This window comes from Tarenaya hassleriana, unplaced genomic scaffold (genome assembly GCF_000463585.1).
Source record: "Tarenaya hassleriana unplaced genomic scaffold, ASM46358v1 Cleome29, whole genome shotgun sequence".
NCBI lineage: Eukaryota > Viridiplantae > Streptophyta > Magnoliopsida > Brassicales > Cleomaceae > Tarenaya > Tarenaya hassleriana.
This window is the reverse complement of record NW_010966092.1, coordinates 1,982,073-2,003,667: the sequence shown is the minus strand read 5'-3', so window position 1 is coordinate 2,003,667 and position 21,595 is coordinate 1,982,073. Positions and strand designations below refer to the sequence as shown.

The 21,595-nt window shown below is 35.2% G+C and overlaps 3 protein-coding genes across 3 annotated transcripts; 1 reads left to right on the top strand and 2 right to left on the bottom strand.

Moving 5' to 3' along the window:
• Positions 1–3,196: 3,196 nt before the first annotated feature.
• LOC104818488 (probable trehalose-phosphate phosphatase J) lies at positions 3,197–6,546 on the bottom strand. The gene is made up of 13 exons (XM_010548105.2): positions 6,343–6,546; positions 5,946–6,238; positions 5,687–5,827; positions 5,519–5,590; positions 5,323–5,418; positions 5,121–5,180; positions 4,840–4,941; positions 4,633–4,710; positions 4,464–4,533; positions 4,160–4,230; positions 3,919–4,011; positions 3,667–3,792; positions 3,197–3,501 (listed from the first exon to the last, which is right to left on the bottom strand). Exons 1-12 carry the CDS (start codon positions 6,344–6,346, stop codon positions 3,736–3,738), a joined length of 1,137 nt encoding a protein of 378 aa, XP_010546407.1. The 5' UTR covers positions 6,347–6,546; the 3' UTR covers positions 3,197–3,501; positions 3,667–3,735.
• Positions 6,547–16,343: 9,797 nt separating this feature from the next.
• LOC104818487 (PLAT domain-containing protein 3) lies at positions 16,344–17,054 on the top strand. The gene is made up of 2 exons (XM_010548104.1): positions 16,344–16,419; positions 16,510–17,054. The coding sequence occupies exons 1-2, from the start codon at positions 16,354–16,356 to the stop codon at positions 16,945–16,947; spliced, it is 504 nt and encodes a 167-aa protein (XP_010546406.1). The 5' UTR covers positions 16,344–16,353; the 3' UTR covers positions 16,948–17,054.
• Positions 17,055–17,612: 558 nt separating this feature from the next.
• On the bottom strand, positions 17,613–21,101 carry LOC104818486 (inactive TPR repeat-containing thioredoxin TTL3-like). Its single transcript, XM_010548102.1, has 5 exons — positions 19,677–21,101; positions 19,410–19,605; positions 19,140–19,312; positions 18,108–18,441; positions 17,613–17,988 (listed from the first exon to the last, which is right to left on the bottom strand). Exons 1-5 carry the CDS (start codon positions 20,606–20,608, stop codon positions 17,857–17,859), a joined length of 1,767 nt encoding a protein of 588 aa, XP_010546404.1. The 5' UTR covers positions 20,609–21,101; the 3' UTR covers positions 17,613–17,856.
• Between the last annotated feature and the right edge of the window lie 494 nt (positions 21,102–21,595).

Below are 21,595 nucleotides of genomic sequence, written 5' to 3'. Positions count from 1 at the left end.
ATGTATGGTTGAAAACCAAAATAATAAATAAAGCGGCGACGAATATGATATCAGATTCCCGTATGTATTTGATACATGATTCTGAGATCTTGGTGGGGAATTATATATTATAAATTGCTTAACAAAACTCGCGGTCTAATAGTTCTATAACTATTTATTCATATTCAAATGTATCAAAACCGTATTTCTGACATTTACGCGTGAATAACGTTCACCAGAATAAATTACAATAACCCCTCGTTTCTTGTTGTATTGATGAGACAATTATATCGTTATTTTGGGTTCCCGAGATATTTACGCGAGTGCTCTTCGCCAATAATTGATGTGAGTTGAATTATTATTATTATTATTATTATTATTATTATTATTATTATTATTATTATTATTATTATTATTATTATTATTATTATTATTATTATTATTATTATTATTATTATTATTATTATTATTATTATTATTATTATGTGGAGTGTCTATCTTTGCACGTTCAAAAGAGAGGAACTAAGTTTAGTTTTGTCAACACTTGTAAAGAGTTTGGATTCATCTTATTGTCTCCATTCCCAACCCCATGTGTTACTCTCTTTTTTTATTGTCTTTTTTTTTTAATATTTTCGTTTTCATTTTTTTTATTTTGTTTTTTTATATAACACATCGACGCGACCCTCGTTTGAGTGGATTCCAACTCCTCATTCTAACTTTATAACTTAAGATCCTTAGATTGATGGCTTTTCTTTTCCCAAAATCCTAAAAAAAAACTAGATATTGTAAAGGATAAATCATAATTTTTTTTTCTTCATTATCTGTACAAATTATTATATCTCAAAAGCTAATGATCTTTATATCTCGATGCAAAGCGAATGATGCATCCGCTGCAACCGAAGAGATTATCATTAATTTGAATATATATTACACCCATTATTCTGTGTATTTTGAATAATCTTGTACTGTATTTGCGTTTATTGTAATCGATGCAAAAGTCACCGCATATAATAAATTCTATGTTATATTATATTCTTTAAAATATAAAAACCCGATGGAAACATATTGAGAATAAATGCGGAAAACCTATTGTGAGTTCTCAAGGACACGAGCGATCCAAAGAGCTAATTTACCATTTGATAATAGAAAAAATGCCTAATGATAAAACACCAAACCCACGTCGGTATTCAAAGAAATTTATGTTCTTCAATTTACCCACCAAAGAGGTAGTCTAGTGGTCAATTTGAAGGTACAATGCATTTCAATGTTGAATGTTCGACTCTATTTAGTGGAGGAGAAACGTAATTTCTTGATTAATAAAACTCATATACAAAGGTGGATTGCGGAACGAAGATTTATCTAGTCAACGCGTTCGAAAGATAGCAGTTATGATTGTTCGTTATAAATAATAAAAAAAAAAGGTTGGATGGACCGATGGATATACCAATCACTCCAATCCGTGTCTTTATTATTTCAGTTCCTGATATATTTTTTTTTAAAGAATAATGTATCAAAATTTTAACTACAACTGGTAAATTGGACGAAATATATCCACTTCTGTTGATACGTCTACATCAAAGGTCAGTGAAAACTGAAAAGACTGCGGCCTTGGCTATTTACATAATACATACATAATACATATATATATATATATATATATATATATGTCGTGGCTAGAAGCTTTGACCATTTCTCCCATGCACCATTATTGATTTGCAACGACATTACAATCAATAAGAGGTGTGACACTATAACTCTACATTTACCAGCTTTTGACGTTACAGAGACATCAGTACGTACATGCATGCCTCCGGAGGTGTACGCTCCTCCAATGAGTATAAAATATCTTAGCTAAAATATCTATATGCATCTTACGTACGTATATGTGTATGTATATATTTACGATAATAATTGGCCGCTTCCATGAAATAATTTGGGAAAAGGCAAGGGGGTGCATGTAAGCAACGATATTTTATGTTTGATGTGTACAACGTATGCTTCTAACATATGCAGCATATATTTTTTTTTTAAAATTAAATTATATCGCCCGAGACCTCAATAAAGAAAGTAAAACCCTAGGTCTGAATTCGGTGGAGTTTTATTTCATAGTTTTTCTTTTTTTTTTTTAACTTTTAATTAGTAGATATTGCAATTATCTTTAGTCTCCGAGAGCATTGTTTCCGGTACGAATCAAAAGCTGAGGTCTAGCAAATGAAGTAATAATGGCTTTTAGAAGATTTAATCCGTTTGGGGGGGGGGGTCACAGACCAACAAACGCTGTCAAATTATTTGATTCCCCAATTATAAAAGGGTTCATGGTATTCATATTATCCCATCCCACTATACTATATATTCCATTATCTCGAATCTTATCGCCTCACAACACGCGGGCCAATGTAAGTTTGATGGCTAATACATATATTACCGTAAAAACATATATAGAACATACTATCTCAATGTATTAATGCGCATGTATACATAAAAGTTAAAACCAAAAAATTTGTAGCAATCAGCATCCAGATTCTGATATATATATATATTAAGCCAAAATATTATTATTATTGTGGAAGACACTGGGACATGCATGTAGAGGAACATGAGTTTTTTTTAACTAGGATGGTTCTCCGGGCGTTCGCTTCGACTACATCCATCTTATGTCCGGGATCAGTCTTTTGTATATGAACCATTTTTATCCAGAAATTATATCTCTCCCCTTTACTGGAATCGAACCTAGAATCTTAAAGATAATTTTGTTACCTTTCACCTACTGCGCCACTAACTATATACTGGATAACAGGAGTTGACTTCAAACAAGAAAAGTTTCGAAGTTAACGCGAGAGTTTTGCCGTGTCATTTACGGTCAAAAGAATGCACTTAATGTTCTCACACTCTGAAAGTAAAGTAACAAGACAGATTTAAAATTTGTCATCGTCTATGTCCCACGGTGCTATGTGTCGAAGTTTTATTAGACAAAGTACGATACAACATGGATTCATCAAAGTCCAACTTACATTAAAAGCCCTTGTGTATATATATATATATATATATATAATTTATAATAACCTATTCATTTCAATACAGTGTGCAATTTAATGTTCATTTTCATGATTTAGAACTTAGAAGGTACGTGAAATTTCTAACAGTTGTGTATCTGAAAAAAACTTCTCATAGGTCGGATGAAATACATTGGAATATAGATTCGGAGACAATATAGATAAGCGGGAAAATATGGCTACACATCAATTAATACACACTTGAGTAATTTTACAAAGTGCGGTGTGTATACGCCGTTGAACACACCTAACTAGAAGATTACAGAGGCCCTCGAGTCCATACAAAATAGACCCCCACCAAAAAAAAAAACCATATCAAATATGTACATATATATATATATATATATGTATAAATTAATATTCCCTCTTGTTCATATTTTTCCTAAAAAAATATGATGAACAAGAACATCCCCTGGCATGTTAAGAGCTTGTGCTACGCATCCGTGAAAGGTTAGGCGTATATGTGTGTATATATATTTATATATCCGTTTATATTATTTATTTTGAATCTACTATTGGTAATTCATCGTCCGCCCTCACATTCTTGGATGCATCTGTTTCCAGTCCACCAACCGTTGCAAAAAATCCATTACCTGTAGAACCCCTAATTGTAAACTAATCAGCATATATATATGTATATATATTTATATATCCGTTTATATTATTTATTTTGAATCTACTATTGGTAATTAATCGTCCGCCCTCACATTCTTGGATGCATCTGTTTCCAGTCCACCAACCGTTGCAAAAAATCCATTACCTGTAGAACCCCTAATTGTAAACTAATCAGCATATATATATAAACATATAGCATAATATATATCTATTGGGAGTATATATGTACATATGCATATATACGTATGTATGTGTATGTGTATGCACTTGCCTCGGCCGGTTCTTGCAAAGAATACGACGCATTGGTGTCCTTGGGGATCTTGGAGACAAGAATTCCAAACCCTTGTCCTCTCTCTCTTAGAATCTAAATTATAAATTCACAACAGTATTCGGTTTGTGAAATAAAATAAAAATAAAGCAACTTTAAGTTGTTGAGGAAAAAAAATTGAAAACAATAGTATTGGGGGCAATATATATATATTAATTATATGATCAATTTTACATTGAATTACCTGAAATGCATCCTCATCCGTTCGGTCGTCACCGATATACACAGGAAAAACATCGTTACAATCTCCAAATCCTGTAGCAACAAAAACTTTAACTGATAAATACAAAATATTATTTTCTCATATATATAAATGTTCTGAAAATGATTCTTAAACCTATAGATTCCTGTACCGATCATTGGAAGTTTTAAATTAATTAACACCTTAAACAAGCAAATTGAATTGACGGCCATGTTTAAAAAAATAGATATTTTAAATTTACAGATATAATATAATTCTAAAATACAGAACAAAACAGAGAACTCACCAAGTGACTCTAATAAGAACTCAAGGGCCTTCCCTTTGTCCCACTTAATTGTAGGACGGATTTCTAACACCTGCGGGTCCCCCCAACCAAATTAATTATATATATACGCGTATTGTTTTAAATAAAAATATAAAAATACCCCAGCCAATGAGAGAGTTACACGTCATACCTTCCGACCTTGGGTCAGCCTCAACTTTGGGTACCCCTTGAGTACCGACCGAACCTGTTGAGCCAATTCGCTCCATTTCTGCATTTAAAAAAATATATTCAGACCTAGCTTTCTTCTTATTCATATCCATATATATATATATATATATATATATATATATATAATATGAAACAAATCTTTATATTTTTATTTAAAAAATAAAATTACCTTCTCATCGACGCACCGGAAATGAACAGAGACGCAAAATTTGTTGTTCTCCACCTTGGCTCCGGGGGTTGATTTTGTTTTCTCCATAAGTTGTTTATAAACCTTTGTAACAACAATTCCAAGGAAAGCAGTCCACATGAGTTTCATCACATGGGTTCATATATTTGTATCAAAATATCATACATTTTTTTTTTGTGTCAAAGGTTGGTATATTCATTGCTATACAAAACGCTTTTCAAAATATCATATTATAACTAAGGAATTTAATTTTAAAATTTTACCCCGTCGATCATGGGAAGAAAGTCGCTTGCCGGTTGAAAGAGAACAGATGGTTGTTTGTCCTGAAAGCGATATTGAATTTGATTGAGATAATTGTAAAACTTATATACATATACACACACATATATATATATATATACATTGTAGATGAAATACAACATGAACTCTTTTTTTTTTTTTGGTAAACGAACATGAAATTTTTACCTTATTGTATTTGGATAAGCCTTTGGTAGGGCCTTTGATGTCCATGCCATGACGACCAGCATAATACAGTTCTGCTAATTTCACAAATTCATACACCTGCAAAAAAAGAATCCACAAAATTTAATTCTGAAAAATAAGTATTTAGCTGATAATATATAGTTTCAAGAAAACTATATGATCATATTCTTGAATGTACCTTGTCTCCGCATCTTCCGCTCACAATAGCGGTCGGGAAACACTTTGCTAGTTTTCTCACTGTTCTTCTCATCTATAACAAAACAGAGCACAGTAATATAATTTAGAAAACAGACAAAAATAACCAAAACCCATTTCAAAATTATTTCGAAATCGACAGAAAAGAAACCTTGCTGGACATGAAAGCTCTGTCGGGATCGTCGACGATGGGAGAAAGCGTGCCATCGTAGTCCAAGAACATAACGATTCGTTTCCCTCTTGAAGCTTCGATGATCTGTTCGAACATGTCCAGCGCCGAAGGATGTTGCATCTATGTCCCAACGGCAGAAGATCAAACGAAGAACATCAGTTCAGCAACCGAGTCGTAGACCTAAAGTAATGGACATTTTTTTTACGTTTCATCATCTATGTATTTTGTCGGAACTTACGATCCAAGAGTTTCGTTCTTCGGCGGAAAGAGAAGGCACTGACTTGAGGTGGGTAGGGGAAGAAGCTCGCATGGAGTCAACCCAGGCGTTGATTCTCTGACCGCCATTGATTTCGAGGTTCTTGAGGAGCTTCTTCCTGGAAATCGAGATGTAACCAAGCGCCGTCGGAGGTTTCTGGGCTGATGGCGGGAAGACGGAGGGGTTGGCGACAGATACGGCGATGATGCCGGACTTGGCGTCCGACACGACGACGTTTTGAGTCGCCATTCTCTGTTTCTCTTCGATAAAGCTCACTGAAAACAGAGCATAAATGGAAAAAATGCGGATTTTCAGTACAGAGTGAAATGATTCACTGAAGGGAACGAACATCGACGAAATCGGGAAATCTTACACTTACCCATTTGAGGAAACCACGGATTTGAGGGGAATAACTACGCTAAAGAATGGGATTAAGGTTGGTATGAGAGAAAAGAGGAAACTTGAGAGGACAGAGGGAAGAAACAAGGGAAAAAAGAATGGAAGAGATGCTCTGTTCTTCGAACCCCAAGTGTTTTCCACTCCTCTAAGAGATGCCGCGGAGAGAGAGAGAGAGGGAGAGAGAGAGAGAGAGAGAGAGGGGAAACACCGAGTGGCGAGTTATATAGAAGAAGGAAACGCGAACACGGAGAACAAAACTCTTTGAGTGGGACCCAAACAATTTCCTGTGGGGCCCGCAAACGCCACGTGGTCCCAGTGTGCATATGACCATACGAAGAATCGGGCTATAATTAATAAGGAATCAGACGAATATTTTGCCCACTTTGAGTTTACACCTGGGCTTCGTGTTCCTTTGGTGTTGTAACACAACTACTCCAATAAAAATATTTGATGATTTACCAAACATGACGGTGGAAGAATAATTTTGTATTTGATGCTTAATTTGAATTCCCCGTTAATCGATTTTAAACAATTAGATTTCTTTTACGCTCAAACGATGGATTTGAAATTAGAACGTTCTGTAGATTTGTTTTTCTTTAAGAACGTCATCGGATAACACGATATCCCAAAAAAAAAAAAGAGATAAAAGTCATTTTATATGTATTAAATCTACTATGCATCCTAAGTCGCTGGAATTTAATCGTCATTAATTAAGAAAACCATGTAGCCGACATTAGCGAAACCATCATGTTCCGACACTAGTTTTTGTTTTGGGTGTATGATGTATTCGAGTGCAGTACGTGTCGTAGATACGGAGGAGTCAAGAGGAGGCGTTTGGACCCATTCTCTCTCTCTTTTTTTTTAAAAAAAAAAAATAACTGATATCAGAACAAAAGTTTGATTTTAAATGCTTTTTTTTTTATTGGTGATCATGTTTATTGAATCTATCTCGCGCGTTTTTAGATTGATTCTTAGCGACTTTTAACAGTGTTGGCTAGCGAGATTGTTGAAATGTGTGTCAATCTAATACAACATGTGTTGTTGCATGTGTGTGTATATACGCATGTATATAATATATATATATATGGTTATCAGTGCATGTATGTATATATACGATGAACCGAACCGACTAGGAGAGATTCTAGACCGTATTTCATCTCCTGTCGCAAATGGTTCTAAAATTAGGTGTAGGGTTTTTACTAAATAAATTCGATTGAATTACATATATATATATATATGGTTTATTGAGGAACTCCAGAGGTTAAAAAAATTCCGGACAAAATAACTTTTGACGAAGTTGACGAGAATCTTGTCAAGAAAAAAAAACAATTATGGTGTATGTATGTATGTGTGTATGCATGCATTAATGCATGTATTGTAATTAAAGTTATATAAAAATTTATGGCCCACAAGTCCATAGTTCATTCACTGCAAAAAAAATGGTCATTTCTAACGGGTAAATCCGTTGGAAATAGCCAAATTTCCGTTGGAAATTAACGTTTTCAACGGATTTATCCGTTGGAATTTCGTCGTTAGAAATCGGTGTCCGTTGGAAATTTCCAACGGATTTCCAACCGGCATCCGTTGGAATTTTCCAACGGATTTCCAACCGCAATCCGTTGAAATTTTCCAACGGAATTTCCAACCGCATTCCGTTGGAAAATTCCAACGAAAAATTCGAAACATATTCCCGACCCGACCCGACCCCGACCCCGACCCCGACCCCGACCCGACCCGACACCGACATCGACACCAACCCGATCCGACCAAACCACGATCCCGAAACTACCTTCCCATGATCCCGAAACTCACTTCCCATTAGATCACCCATCCTTCCACTGCTCCAACTCAATCCTCCTTAACCCTAGAGTTTCAATTAGAACTCTTCCAACTCCTCCAAGTTAAACTTCTGGTATCATATAACATTAATATATATACATATTTATATATATATTTGTTATGTATATGTATATGGTTAATATATATATATACACTTATTCGTATATATATATGTGTATATACACACACATCATATTTGTATATATAAAAATATATAAACACAAAATATATCTATATTTATACATATATAGATGTATAAATATATAAAATATTTGTTTATACGTATATATACACCTCTTTAATATACATATATATACGCATATATGTATATATATATATATATATATATTCGAATTCATATAAATATATATATTTTTGTTATGTATATGTATGTGGTTAATATATATATATATGTATGCTTATTCGTATACATATATGTGTATATATACACATCATATTTGTATATATAAAAATATATAAACACAAAATATACCTATATTTATACATATATATATATATGTATAAATATATAAAATATTTGTTTATACGTATATATATTGATTTTTCAATTAAAATCCAAATTTTCAACCGGCATCCGTTGGAATTTTTTTTAAAAAATTCCAAAAAAATTCCCAACCGACATCCGTTGGAATTATTTTCTAACAAACATCCGTTGGAACTCCGTTAAAAATTTGCAACCGATTTTTCCAACGTTAATTCGTTGAAAATTTCCAACGGATATCCGTTGGAAATACCGTTGGAAATTTCCAACCCAATTTTTCAATTGAATACGTTGAAAATTCCGTTAAAAATTTCCAACGGATTTTTCCAACGAATACCCGTTGGAAATTTTCAACGGAATTTTAACGGAAATCGTCGTTGAAACGCCGTTGAAAACCGTTGAAAATCCGTTGGAATTCGAGGATTTTTTTGTAGTGATTGTTCACGGACGATATACAGTTCAGAAATATTATTATTACATATTTAAAAAAAACAAATATTCAGAATTTCAGATCCAACAGAAAACAAATAAACACCAAGAAAATAGTAAGAAGAGTTGCCAAAAATAGGGAATCTGCCCATAATCCAAGTACGAGGTAAGGGACACACACAAAGCACTAAGTCCAATGACGTGTCCCTTGTAATACAATCTCGAGAAGACCAGCACCTAAAACCAGCTGCGGATCCAAGACACCAACGAATTGTCATCGCATAATTGTTGCATTTGTCCATACATATATGTATATAATTAAATATCCGTATAATGTAAGCAGTACGTATCAGATTATTATAACATGCGTATGACATCAAATTTATGTTATACATTAATCAAAGCTATATATGGCCTATAGTTTTTTTTTTGTGTACAGCAAATCCGTGGGTGGCGTGGAAATTAATATCGTTATAAATGAAATATTAGATAATTTTTTTTATTTCCGTTCTAAGTCAAAATAATATATATATTTTTTTTGGTATAAAGGTCAAAATAATATTAAATTTGAACACTGAAACACATAAAAATTACAAAAATGTGTCGAGGTTAGGAGACTAACCAAGTGAAAAGGAACGTATATTAATTAAAAGTTTATAAATGGATATATATTCAACACTGCGAAGAATACAATACGTATCTTATAACGTAAATTTGTACTGTTTAACATCTTTAAAAAGCCTAGTTACATGGAGAACTCTATTTTTTTTTCTATTCAGTTAACTATCTAATAAAATTCATGAGAAAGTTTGAAGGAATCATGGCTATACGCCTACAATTTCGGACATTCTTGTTCCACGTGATTCAGTGTTTATGTTCATTGTTGACAAAGGAAACATTCAAACGGTGTAAGAAGAGAATATTCTTCGTCAATTATATTAAAAATTAATTCTACTGATTATATTATTACAATTAAAGAATAAAATATGGCGAAACTTTCATCGGGGTCTTTTATTATTTCGCCATGTGCGTGCATTTTTCGATTCAATGTATGTTTAAAAGAATCTTAAGACCAATGTGAACGCAATATGTATTATTTAGTACACGAATACCTTTTGTTTTAAACTTTGTCATGGGTTTTAACTTTTAAGCCGCACAGAATACATCTACTTGCAAAGAGGCTATCGCTCAATGAACTATTCTCTCTCTCTCTCTATATATATATATGCGTGTATATATATACGTCACATACTGATGACGCATGCATATAATTCAAATATTTGCTGGGCAAATTAACGGAGAGGATCTCACGGGCGACGATCCTAGATATGTTGATTCTTTCGACCCTCTGAAAAACTGAAACCATTAGTTTTCCTCCATTAATAATTAAATAACTTACCCATTTAGATAGTTTAACCGGTGAAAAAGGGTGGGAAAATGTTTAACCCGCTCCGAATTCGAGACTCAAATTAGAGAGGAAAATATAATTCCAATCACCCGACTTACTTTCAACCTCGAGATTAATATGGATTTCACGTCAAGAATAACCAATTACCCAAAAAAATAATTAAATAACTTCACTATAATTAAGAAAATGCTAAATGAAGCTGCAGATAAATAAATATATTTTGTATAACAAGGTCCAGAGTATTACTGTAAACCCTAAAGGGTAAAAACTGTCCGCGTTGTCCGGCAAAATCTACGCTTCTGATGATCGTCTTATTGATCCCGTTTTAATCGGCACGCATCATGGAATATGCACGTTATATATTCATGCATTCATCTTTACATATTATATATATATATATGCGTGTGTATAAATACATGTACAATTCAGGCCAAACATTAGGAAATAATGGGTGGTTGCGCCAATAATCACCGTATTGGTATGGGTAAAATACCATGCAAAAATATAAAAGAACTATGTTGTAGTCAGACGCCGTCCAACGACAGAGAGCTCCAAACGTATCGGGCGCGTGGCGAAAGCAGAGCCATATGACTCGTTGTCGTGCTTAGAACCCGACAGCATACGTGTGGTCTGCTCATGTACGTGTCCTTATATAAAACCCTCTGTGTTGGTCGGCGGATTCCATAATTATATATCAAATTTGTACCATACATAGCCATCAACATTAAACTAAACCCTGCAATTTTTTTTTTTAAAAAAAAAACAGTGAATAAGAAAGACAGGCGTTCATCGTACGTGTATGTGTATCCACCAAGCCCGCATGTTCCTCTAGGTTCCCGAGTAGTGAGTTGAACCGAGAAACCGACATCTGATTATTTAATATAAAAAAAAATATTTGTGGGACGTTCGTTTTTTTTTTTTTATTAACGTAATTTGAGAATTAACCACATATTTTTATGGGTATTTGTTTATTTTTCCTTTTGCTAGTTTCTTGGATAATAACTGGTTAATTTCTTTGACTGTGTTTCCAAATAAACCGGGACCGGTTGATCTACCGAACCGGGATGAATATGTCTTGAGCGCGTGCGAAGCATTGATGGGCCCATAGGCCCACTCGTCTGGCCCACTTTATCACCATCCCGTTTTTGAATAGTTTTTTCACTGTGAAGAAGTGATTGTAGTGTTGAATTGAGACCAAGTCGATCATCATTTCGCAGGACTTGTGAAGTCAAAATGTGATCTTGAATTTGTTCGTTAGCCAATTGAAATGAAGATAAATATTGTGACATTGATATGGGTATCCATTATAAACCGGATATTATATAGTTGTCGTGGACCCATATGACATGTAAAGAAGTTGCATCTGAGTCCTCTCTCTCTCACTCATTTTAATATTTTTTTAAATCAAAATTAATCGGATTTTGTTTCCAAGAAAAAACGCCTATCAAATAAAAATTCACGAATTGTTTCCATTGCAACTTAGGCAGTACTAAATAACAAAATAATGTTACACATGCATGTAGAGTTATATATGTATATATATATATATATATGTATATATTTGTAGACATATAAAGAAGATAAATGTTGCGAAGTTTCATAACAACAATCTATGTTAACTAATACCGAAATTGAAATTCGATTCAATCTCTTGCACAATCCCACCGATAGATGTAAATGTTCATATGAATGACCAAATCAGGAAATCTATTCAACAAGCCAATAATATAATATCGACGTCAATTTCAACACCAAAATAAAAACCAAAAAAAAAAAACGACACAAGAAGGATGATAGAAATTCCCAACTCCGAAGGGTGGGAAGATAAGTACGTGGAGGAGTCGATATCGGTCACGACATATATAACGTGTGAAATGGACACGGGAAGAAATGGTCGTGACCTGTAAAGGCCTTCGCACGGACTGAAGATATGACTTCCATTACATGTAAAGCCCTCATTCTATGCTTTTTTTTTTCTTTATCTTTTACGTCGAATCATCGAGATAACGCGTTTGGAACAAAATTTACATGTATATATGTGTGTATGAATCTAGCGTGGGCGAGTGGTTGGTGTGTTGGCCAATGTGTTTTCACGTCGGCTGTTCGATTCCTAATATTGGGGAGGGATATTCACATAGACTCCCCCGATTCTCTGGGAGATGTAGTCGGACTGAAAATTCGGTGAACTTCCGGATTAATGTATGAATCTTTTCTCGAATCTTTTATTTACTTTGAATCTTTGGAGGAAAAAAAATAAAATAGTCAAATGGGACAGTAAACACGTGACAGGTAAACGGAAACAACCGCCAAAGGCTTAACGGTATCGGCCTTATACTTTCGGCCGCGATAATGGGCCCACTCCAACTTAATAACTCATCCCTCGTGGGCCCATCTTCGTCTTTCTAATTTTTCCTTGGCATATTCCGCCTATAATTATATAAATATCTAGTAAAATAGTGCGCTTGGTGATTAATTATAATTGTATAAATTTATATTAAATAAAAGCAACAGACATTGTCTTCGCCGAGTTAGATTCATACCGATATGTTCCGCGAGTATCCATAACATTATTTGCAATGATAGTTCAAATATATATATATTTTTTCAAATATATATTTGCCGAATAAAATATTTATAAAATATAAAAAGTAAGATATTTATGATGTAATTCATAAGATTATATGCGCATCTTCATATAACAATTTGTGGGTTAAAATAAGCTATGGTTGTGTATTTTGGATTGTGGTTGTGGAATATTAGAAGAAAAAAAAAGTCATTTTTTTATATGTCATGAATGACGGATTAGACAAGAGTATAATTAAAAGCGGGAAAAAGTTGGAAAGGTATCACGAAATAAAAATAAATAAATAAAAGAGGAAAGGAGATATAGAATGAGGTGCCCCGCTCGTCGGTCCATACATATATATATATACACCCTCTTGATTAAACAAGAAAAACACTATATATGTAAAAATATAATTGTTTTGACAACATATGTTCCAATTATTTCAGCTTTATAACATAGATCTTGTGCATAATTTTATAATATATGGAAAATTTTTAATTGGGGATTTTCTATGGCACATTTTGATAAATTAGGGACTTTTTCCTATCAAATAATGTATTTTGTATATTATTACTTTTATTAATTAATAGACGACTATATATAATCGACACATTGACGGTTGAAGATATTGGAGCACTGGTCGGCAGGCAACAATAAGAATAATTATTAAAACAACTAGAACCGCATTGCCATATAAATATTAAAAAAAATCTCTTAATTATAATAAAAACAGTTTTTAGAATCTAAATGCCTTGAAATTTATAGATCTATATATATTCGCGTGTATACATATAGTCCTCATTGTTGGGTTGACGAGAATCTTGCAAGTCGGAGAACATAATTAACTCATGTCTTCATAACAAGTTTCATATTTGTAATCGGGCATACGTTATATATATATATATATATATATATATATATGTGTGTGTTGAATGATTGAATATGATATTCCAAAGGGAATCCGGGTTGGGTGTACGTGTCACTCATCAAATTAGGCGGACCCGTCGTGGATTCTAAATTTCTCACATTAATTCGCACAAACGTAAGATATTCGAAGCTTTTATATCCCATCAAATCTGATTCGCGTGCGGTCCTCTTTTTTAATGTTTGGTTGATATATTTTCTAATTGAATTGTTAAATATTCGGTTTATAATTTTATTCCAAAGAAGATGGAAAGGCGGTCCAAAGTTTTTATTTACCATTAATAAATCTGAGAAAGTGCCACGTGGATTATGCAGACCGTTGAGCCGAGGAAAAGCCCAGTTTATTGCAAAACGTAAGATTCTTGATTTTAGGCTCAATTAATGCAATAAAAGATTGTAGCAATTGGCCCATGATATTTCATTGGCCCATAACTTAATTTAGGGCCCGTAACTGGCTTGTTCGGATTAACTTTAATTAAATAATATTCGACATAATGGAAACATTAATTTAGATGAACTATTTTAAAACAATAATAATAATACCAATAATAACATACGTGGGTATCGAGAGATATAAGATACTGTTTAAGTTTATAAGCCGTTTAAGAGTATTTTTTTTTTGTTTTAAAATAAATGACATTTTTCTATTTCCAATGTACTTTTCAATATTCGGAAGAACTTTTTCAATCAAACACTCTTTTATATGCTCTCTCTTGACTGAGATCATCGGTTTTACCTCTACGATTCCTACCTCTCGATTTCTACTTCATCTTTGTACTGCTTGTGTAGTAACAAATGGAAAAACTCCAATTTTTCCAGAGAAAATAGTGTTTCCTTCCCCATCAAATCTTGGACGAGCCATGGCAACCAAAAACATAACTTTTCCGATGTAATTTTTACTCTGACATGTGTGTATTGGATCCTTTTCTTCAGGAAGTAGGTAGTAAGTCTCGGTTTTTTTTGTCATGTAAAACCATTTATCATCAATATGTACAATATTGTACATATCGATAAACTTTGGTTCGTGGGGTAATGTATTTTCCTCTAGCATAGAGATACAGAACTGCAGTCTAGCTCTCATATTTTCTTCCCTCAGATGCAGGTTAATGGCATTGGAGTGACGTCTAATGAGACCTTCTTTCATGCGTCTGAACAAAGTTACATGATTCATATCCAAAACTGCCGGAAGTGATCTTAAAGTTGTCCGACGATGTAATGGAACATGAGTAACTCGATCATGGTCAATCTCGATCCTTTTTCGACCACAATTTCGTATTCTTCTATCAGATACATCCACGTCTTCGCCATTAGGAGTGTCTTTTGCTCGTCGCCAAATTCTTTGTACCATCCTAATAGATACAGAAAATGAATTAGAGATATTTCTTATAGTATGTTTTTTCAATTTTCCGTCAACGTTTCTCTCCAATAAAATATTATAAATTGCCACTCTTTCTCTATTTTGTAAGATTTTCCTTGTTTTTCTTGCTCCTGACCCATCTTGTAATACCTCAAATGTTTCTGTTAGAACAAAAAATAGATAAAAAATGATAAGCTTCATGATTACATCTCATATAACTAATGATTATCATATATAGTACATTCAAATGTAAATAAAAAAATTAATAATATAAAAAAACAACTTACCCTAATTTGTAGAAGAAATATTTCTCTTTCTTCATGGAAGCCATCAAAATTTTCAGAATTTGTTGGAGTTTTGTTCAAGTCAAATAAAAACTCTCTCTCTCTCCACTTACAAGCGGGAAAATTTAAATCAATATTATAATATTATAAGAAGACATGAAAAAAGTTTGTTTGTTTGTGAGTGTTATAATCCAATATATAGACATTTGATGTTTGTGGTTTTGTTGTTTTGGCTCAAATTCAAAAAATTTAAATAATTTAATTTTGTAGAATTGGCTCCAAATTTAAATTTTTACGAAAAAAATTTGAAAACACCAAATAATATTCATTTTTCAAGTTTACAAATTAAATTGTTGATTTATTGGGAAATATAATGATAATATATTCTATCATTAATAAGACTAATAAATAAGGGTATTTTAGACAAAATATATATTTTTTTAATATGTGTGTCTAATGGTAAAACGTGTTACAAACTTAAACGGAAGGAGTATTTATTAATGCTATCGGAATATAATATGGGAATATTCAATATATTCAATTAGGGAACATAAATAATTTATTTTAATTAGCTGGATCAAGTCAAGCAGTGCAAAAATATAATTATTATTTTTTTACAAAATCCAATATATTTCGGCAATCCACAAACCAAATCATGTGAAACAGAAATCCATCAACCACGATGCCAAGCGGCGGCTCCACCATCCTCCTCCTCTCCCTCCTCGTCCTCGCAACCACCATTCTCGCCGTAAGTAATTAACTACCGTTTTCTTCACGTAATCATATCGAATATTTATTTTAATCCGATTAATAATGGTGAGATATAATTGTAAGGTAGTTGGACGACGATGACACGTGCGTATTCACGATTTACATACGGACGGGCTCGGTATGGAAGGGAGGGACGGACTCCGTGATCAGCCTCCGCCTGTACGACGGCTACGGCCGAGCCGCCGTGATCGACGACGTCGTGTCGTGGGGAGGCCTGATGGGTCCGTTCCACGACTACTTCGAGAGGGGCAATCTCGACATTTTCACGGGTCGTGGCCCGTGCCTGTCCGGCGACGTCTGCGCCATGAACTTGACCTCCGACGGGACCGGCGACCACCACGGTTGGTACTGTAACTACGTGGAGGTCACGATGAGTGGGACCCACAAGGTGTGTTCGGGCCGGAAGTTCACTGTGGATCAGTGGCTGGCTCGCGACACGCCTCCGTACGAGTTGTCGGCGATACGGAACTATTGCTCCGACTTCGTGCGGTCGGGTCGACGTTGAGATTCGGGTCTTGCTCGCTGCTACTCCATGATGTGAAGATAATGTGTGATTATGGTATTGCTTGTATTATTTGGAAAAAAAAATTTGTTTGTGACAAGTGTTTGGCACGACGGAAAGATTGAAACCATATATATATATATATATATATATATATATATATATATATATATATATATTTTGCATTTTGGATGAAAAACGATCATTTCATAGTTGACTATGTTATAATGTTCTTATTGCATATTTTCTTTTGGGCACGTAATAGCATCATCGTTCTTATTATTGACAGTAAAGATTGGACCCATTTTTTAACCATAAAACATGACTTATTAATAAAAATAACCTAAAACGGATGGAGTAATGTATATTGCCTCGAGAATTTTTGAGACCCGCATCCCTTTGGGAATTTTGGTGTTTCATTGTATTCATACAAGTCTTTTAAGTTTTGTCTTTGCCCAAATCAAAAGTTTTGGTCTTTTTCTTTATTTTTCCAAGATGGTAGACGACAGACTTCTTCCCCTGTTCTAATTTCCCTCCATATGTGTTTTAATAAACTATAAATATTGTGCCGTAGGTATACACAAAGAGTGTTCTAACTCCAGATTCGAACCTCACCCTAACCAAATCACATATTATATAAAAAAAAAGATAAAAATTATTTGTAATAATAAATGTTTGTAAAACATCTAATGGCATTGGTATAGATTAGGCTGCAAAAATTGATGTTTGAAGACAATTGACAAGGAAAACACAAATCACCAACAAATCTCTATACAAATATTCAAACGTGATTCCTTTTTCTCGTAGCTCCATCGATCCAATGAGTGGAAGACAATAAATAAATAGATAAAAAAGAATCGCACCTATTGCCCACCGGAAAAAAATTAAATATATCACCGCCGGCGGCAAATTTCAAGTACCGTGGCCGCGACGTTTCATGAGCTGTTGCTTTGCTTCCGACAAGCCTCTTTCCACTTCCTCATCTTCGGGAATCTGTTCTTTCAGTATCTCGTAATCTTCCACGGCCTTTTCCCAGTTTCCCATCTACATTTTTCCCAATTTTAAAAATTCATTAAAACACGACATTCTGTGCACTTCAGTCTAATGAAAATCCTAAGATAATATATATACACGCACACACACAAAATGTTATCGTAATTTACCCTGGCGTTACAATCGGCTCTTCTGAGACGAGCCTTGACGTAGCCGGGCCGGAGGGCTAGAGCGGCCGAGCAATCCTCGACGGCCTTGTCGAAGTGGCTCAGCTTGGACCGGCAAGCCGCGCGGTTGCAGAGCAAGACCGAGTTTTTAGGGTCGATGGCTAAGCCATCTCCGTAGGCGGCAGAAGCCTCCTCGAACCGACCTGCTTTGAAAAGCTCGTTCCCTCTGGACCGTGCTGACGTCACCGCCTGAGCCCTCCGCATCACCGTCTGAACCTCCCGGTTGTTCCCGTCCAACTTGCTGGCTCGTTGGATCGCCTCCATTGCCTCCTCGAATCTGTCAATTTTTTTTATATTACAATATTCACGTAAAAAGATAAACATGTTGGAATATTCGGTAAATATTCTGTCGATTCAATACAATAATTTAAATTTAGATGTTGCAATGTTTGACTATTATATGAGAATAAATTTGGTTCAATAAATATGACAGGTTTAAAGGTTAATATATACTATATAGATATCAAAAAATAAATTTCTATAATTTTGATGGACGTTTTATAAATAGAATGATAGTAGTCCATGACAGTAAAAAAAATTATTGTTTTTTTTAAGTTTTTTCTAAGTCTAATTCTAGGTATTGATCCATAATTCAAGATTGAATGATTCAATTGGTAAGGAAATGAGCAAAACTTCTTCTCAACTGGGATTCGAGTTCTCATTTAGAGAGAAACATTCACATGGGTTTCCCAGATTCACATAGGCTTCCCAACTCGGATTCGAGTCCACGTATATTGGTCCATAAGATTATTTCTAGAAAATTTCTATACCAAACACAACCACAAGTTTAGATCCACGTTTATTGTGTTTAATATGCACGTGTTCTTGATAAACGAATGTTGTTAGATCTTTGAGATTTTAATTTATGCAATAAAATTTTGTTAAAATCCAACAAAACAATGTATATATGCAAACAGTATAATAGTAACAGTTATTTATATATACTTGGTAGAGAGGGAGAGAGAGAGATCAAACCTGCCGCATGACATGTGAACCTGAGCCCAGACGGCCAAGAAACCGGCATAGCCGATGGCTCCATAATACTTTGTCGATGTTTCTGAATCGAAATTAGGGTTTCTGGACATGGCATCATCTGCTTCTTGATGTCTGTTTATCCTCAAGAATGCCTCCGCTTGCAATGCGTATACCTTCATCCACAAGAAACCAAACACAAACTGATAAATCATCGGTTTATCTACGGTGTCCTTTAGGGTTTTCGGATTATGAAACAGTCTAAAGATTCACCTGAGGAGCGGAATCCGCGCCTGCGGATATGGAGCTTGTTGTTTCTCTGACAAGGGCATTCCAATCTCGTCGGTTCTTGGCTTCTGTACATTTGTTGAGATGAGTCTGTACAGTTCTGGCTTTGGTTATGTCCTCCTGGTCGGCTTCTGGACCCGAGTGTTTGAAATGGTAGATCGCCTTCTCGACCTCTCCTAACCTATCGAAATTCACAAATTTTCAGAGATCTTTTCTTGACTATGAAATCTCTAATGGGATCAATCAGATTACCTGATATACAAGTTAGCCAGTCTATGGTGAGCTCTGTGGTAATGAGGCTCGATTCTTATGGCTTCTCTGCACTCGAAAACTGCCTCGAGGATTCTCCCCAACGCCGTTAAAGCCGCGCTCTTATTGCTACGGTACGATGCCTTGTTCGGGTCAATGGCTATGGCCGCTTCATACAGGGCCAACGCCTCGGCGAAATTTCCGTTCTTGTAATCTTCATTCCCCATTATCTTTAACGTTTCTGGGTCCATCCTCGTGGAAATTGCCCTACACAATGATCCTGACTGCTCTGATGAGCTCTTTTTCGTCGCCGTTGGTCCAGACATTTCCCCGTACCCTGATGTTGAATTCATCTGGACATTGTTCTGAACTCTTCCTGTCTGATTTTGGGCATTGCCGTAATTATTACCAGTCGTTCCCGGCTGTCTCAGATTTCCTAGATTGCCGTACAACATGACATTGCTCGAAGACGCTCGGACCAATGAGCCATTGGAGGACCCTTTCGCTTTCTGATGATCCGTGATCATGCTCTCTAGCTCACCCGATATTCCGATTACTCCTCTAGACACCTTCCGAACTTGTGGTTGGGCCGACCCTCCATTCGAATCGTTGTTACGCGGTTGCTGATTTGTATAACCAGCCAATTGATGGTTATTTGGGTACTGAATCGAGGAAGGTTTCAAAATCGGTTTCTGATTATGCGTCGGTTCTGATGCAATTCTTTGATCGGAAATTTGAGCCTTCTTGGGGATGAAGTCTGTTCCGGGAGATTTGGTGAACTGAATGTTGACGGAGGCTGTCGGGACGTTGCTGCTCATCGAGCTTTTTTGGCTACCGTTCTCTCCGGTAGATTTCTTGCTCCACAAGCCACGTCTTCCGAAAACTATACTCAACAGCCCGCAACCGGATTTTTTCTCCGATGGATTCTCCTCCATTCCTCCGCCGGTAGAACTGCCTCAAGAACTGTCTTCGTGAGGCCTTTTTGCAAATTCTCTGCACGGAAAAAGCGATACCCGAAAACGGGAAAGACAACAGGAGAAAGGAAAAAGGTTAACGGGCGGGAGAGGGCATAGATTTCATGTCAAGAGGAATACAGGATCGTCAAGAACAGAAGAGAAAGACGTGGTCGATGGGAAAGAAGAAAGCTTCTTCCGCTTTGTCTCCTCCTCTTTGGTCAAGAATATTATACAAAATGGCATTATCATTGATTAGGTAATGAAAATTCACCCCAAAAAAAAAAGAATCTCGATTCTTGGGAAAAGAGAAAACACGATAAAGAATCCGAATAAAGATGTAAAAACGTGTTTGTTTGGTGGGTATTGGAGCCAATTCACAACTCCTTTTGTTCTGTTTTTCTTTTAGTTTGCTCTGTGTTTTTTTTCCGCTGTCGTGTTGGGTGTCTCTCCGGTTGACCCGGTCGAAACACAAAGGCTGTTAAGATTTGTTTAAGGGAGAGAGAGAAAAAAAATGGAAAGAAGGTGGAGGCTATGTCCGAAAACAGACATCCGAATTTGGATCCACCGACTCTATTTTTGGTCGCATGCACGTCTCCCAGTTTCATTTTCTCACGTGTTTGCCAAGAAAAGTTCAATGCCCGTGACCTGGACAGGACATTAACTGGATCTCCTGTACCAAGTAGTTGGGACCAGCTCTCACGTTGCCCATCAGATTCTCAAAGATATTTCAAGAACCCAAATCCTGCTTCCCAGAAGTCAGTTCTGTGAAGATGATAAATTCAAATGCCCATGACTTGATCCATACACTATATCATTATATGAAGTTACATTATATATCATTGCATTCGGATGCCTCGAGGGAAAATATATGAAAACGACAAGGGGAAGGGGGGAAAAACACAGAGAAGACATCTCGATTTACATGTAAAAGAGGCTATATTGAATGCAATGGTTTCTGAAGAAGGG

Bases quoted from the DNA above. Each gene is read 5' to 3' on its own strand.
- LOC104818488 (XM_010548105.2), bottom strand. The intron at 4,231-4,463 runs GTGAGTTCTCTG...TTGTTGCTACAG, and splicing joins GTTCTTATTAGAGTCACTTG to GATTTGGAGATTGTAACGAT. The intron at 4,012-4,159 runs GTAATTCAATGT...TTTATAATTTAG, and splicing joins CGGATGAGGATGCATTTCAG to ATTCTAAGAGAGAGAGGACA.
- LOC104818487 (XM_010548104.1), top strand. From the start codon at position 16,354: ATGCCAAGCGGCGGCTCCACCATCCTCCTCCTCTCCCTCCTCGTCCTC. The intron at 16,420-16,509 runs GTAAGTAATTAA...ATTGTAAGGTAG, and splicing joins TCGCAACCACCATTCTCGCC to TTGGACGACGATGACACGTG.
- LOC104818486 (XM_010548102.1), bottom strand. From the start codon at position 20,608: ATGGAGGAGAATCCATCGGAGAAAAAATCCGGTTGCGGGCTGTTGAGT. The intron at 18,442-19,139 runs GTTTGATCTCTC...AAAAATTGACAG, and splicing joins GTTCACATGTCATGCGGCAG to ATTCGAGGAGGCAATGGAGG. The intron at 17,989-18,107 runs GTAAATTACGAT...GGAAAAATGTAG, and splicing joins GAGCCGATTGTAACGCCAGG to ATGGGAAACTGGGAAAAGGC.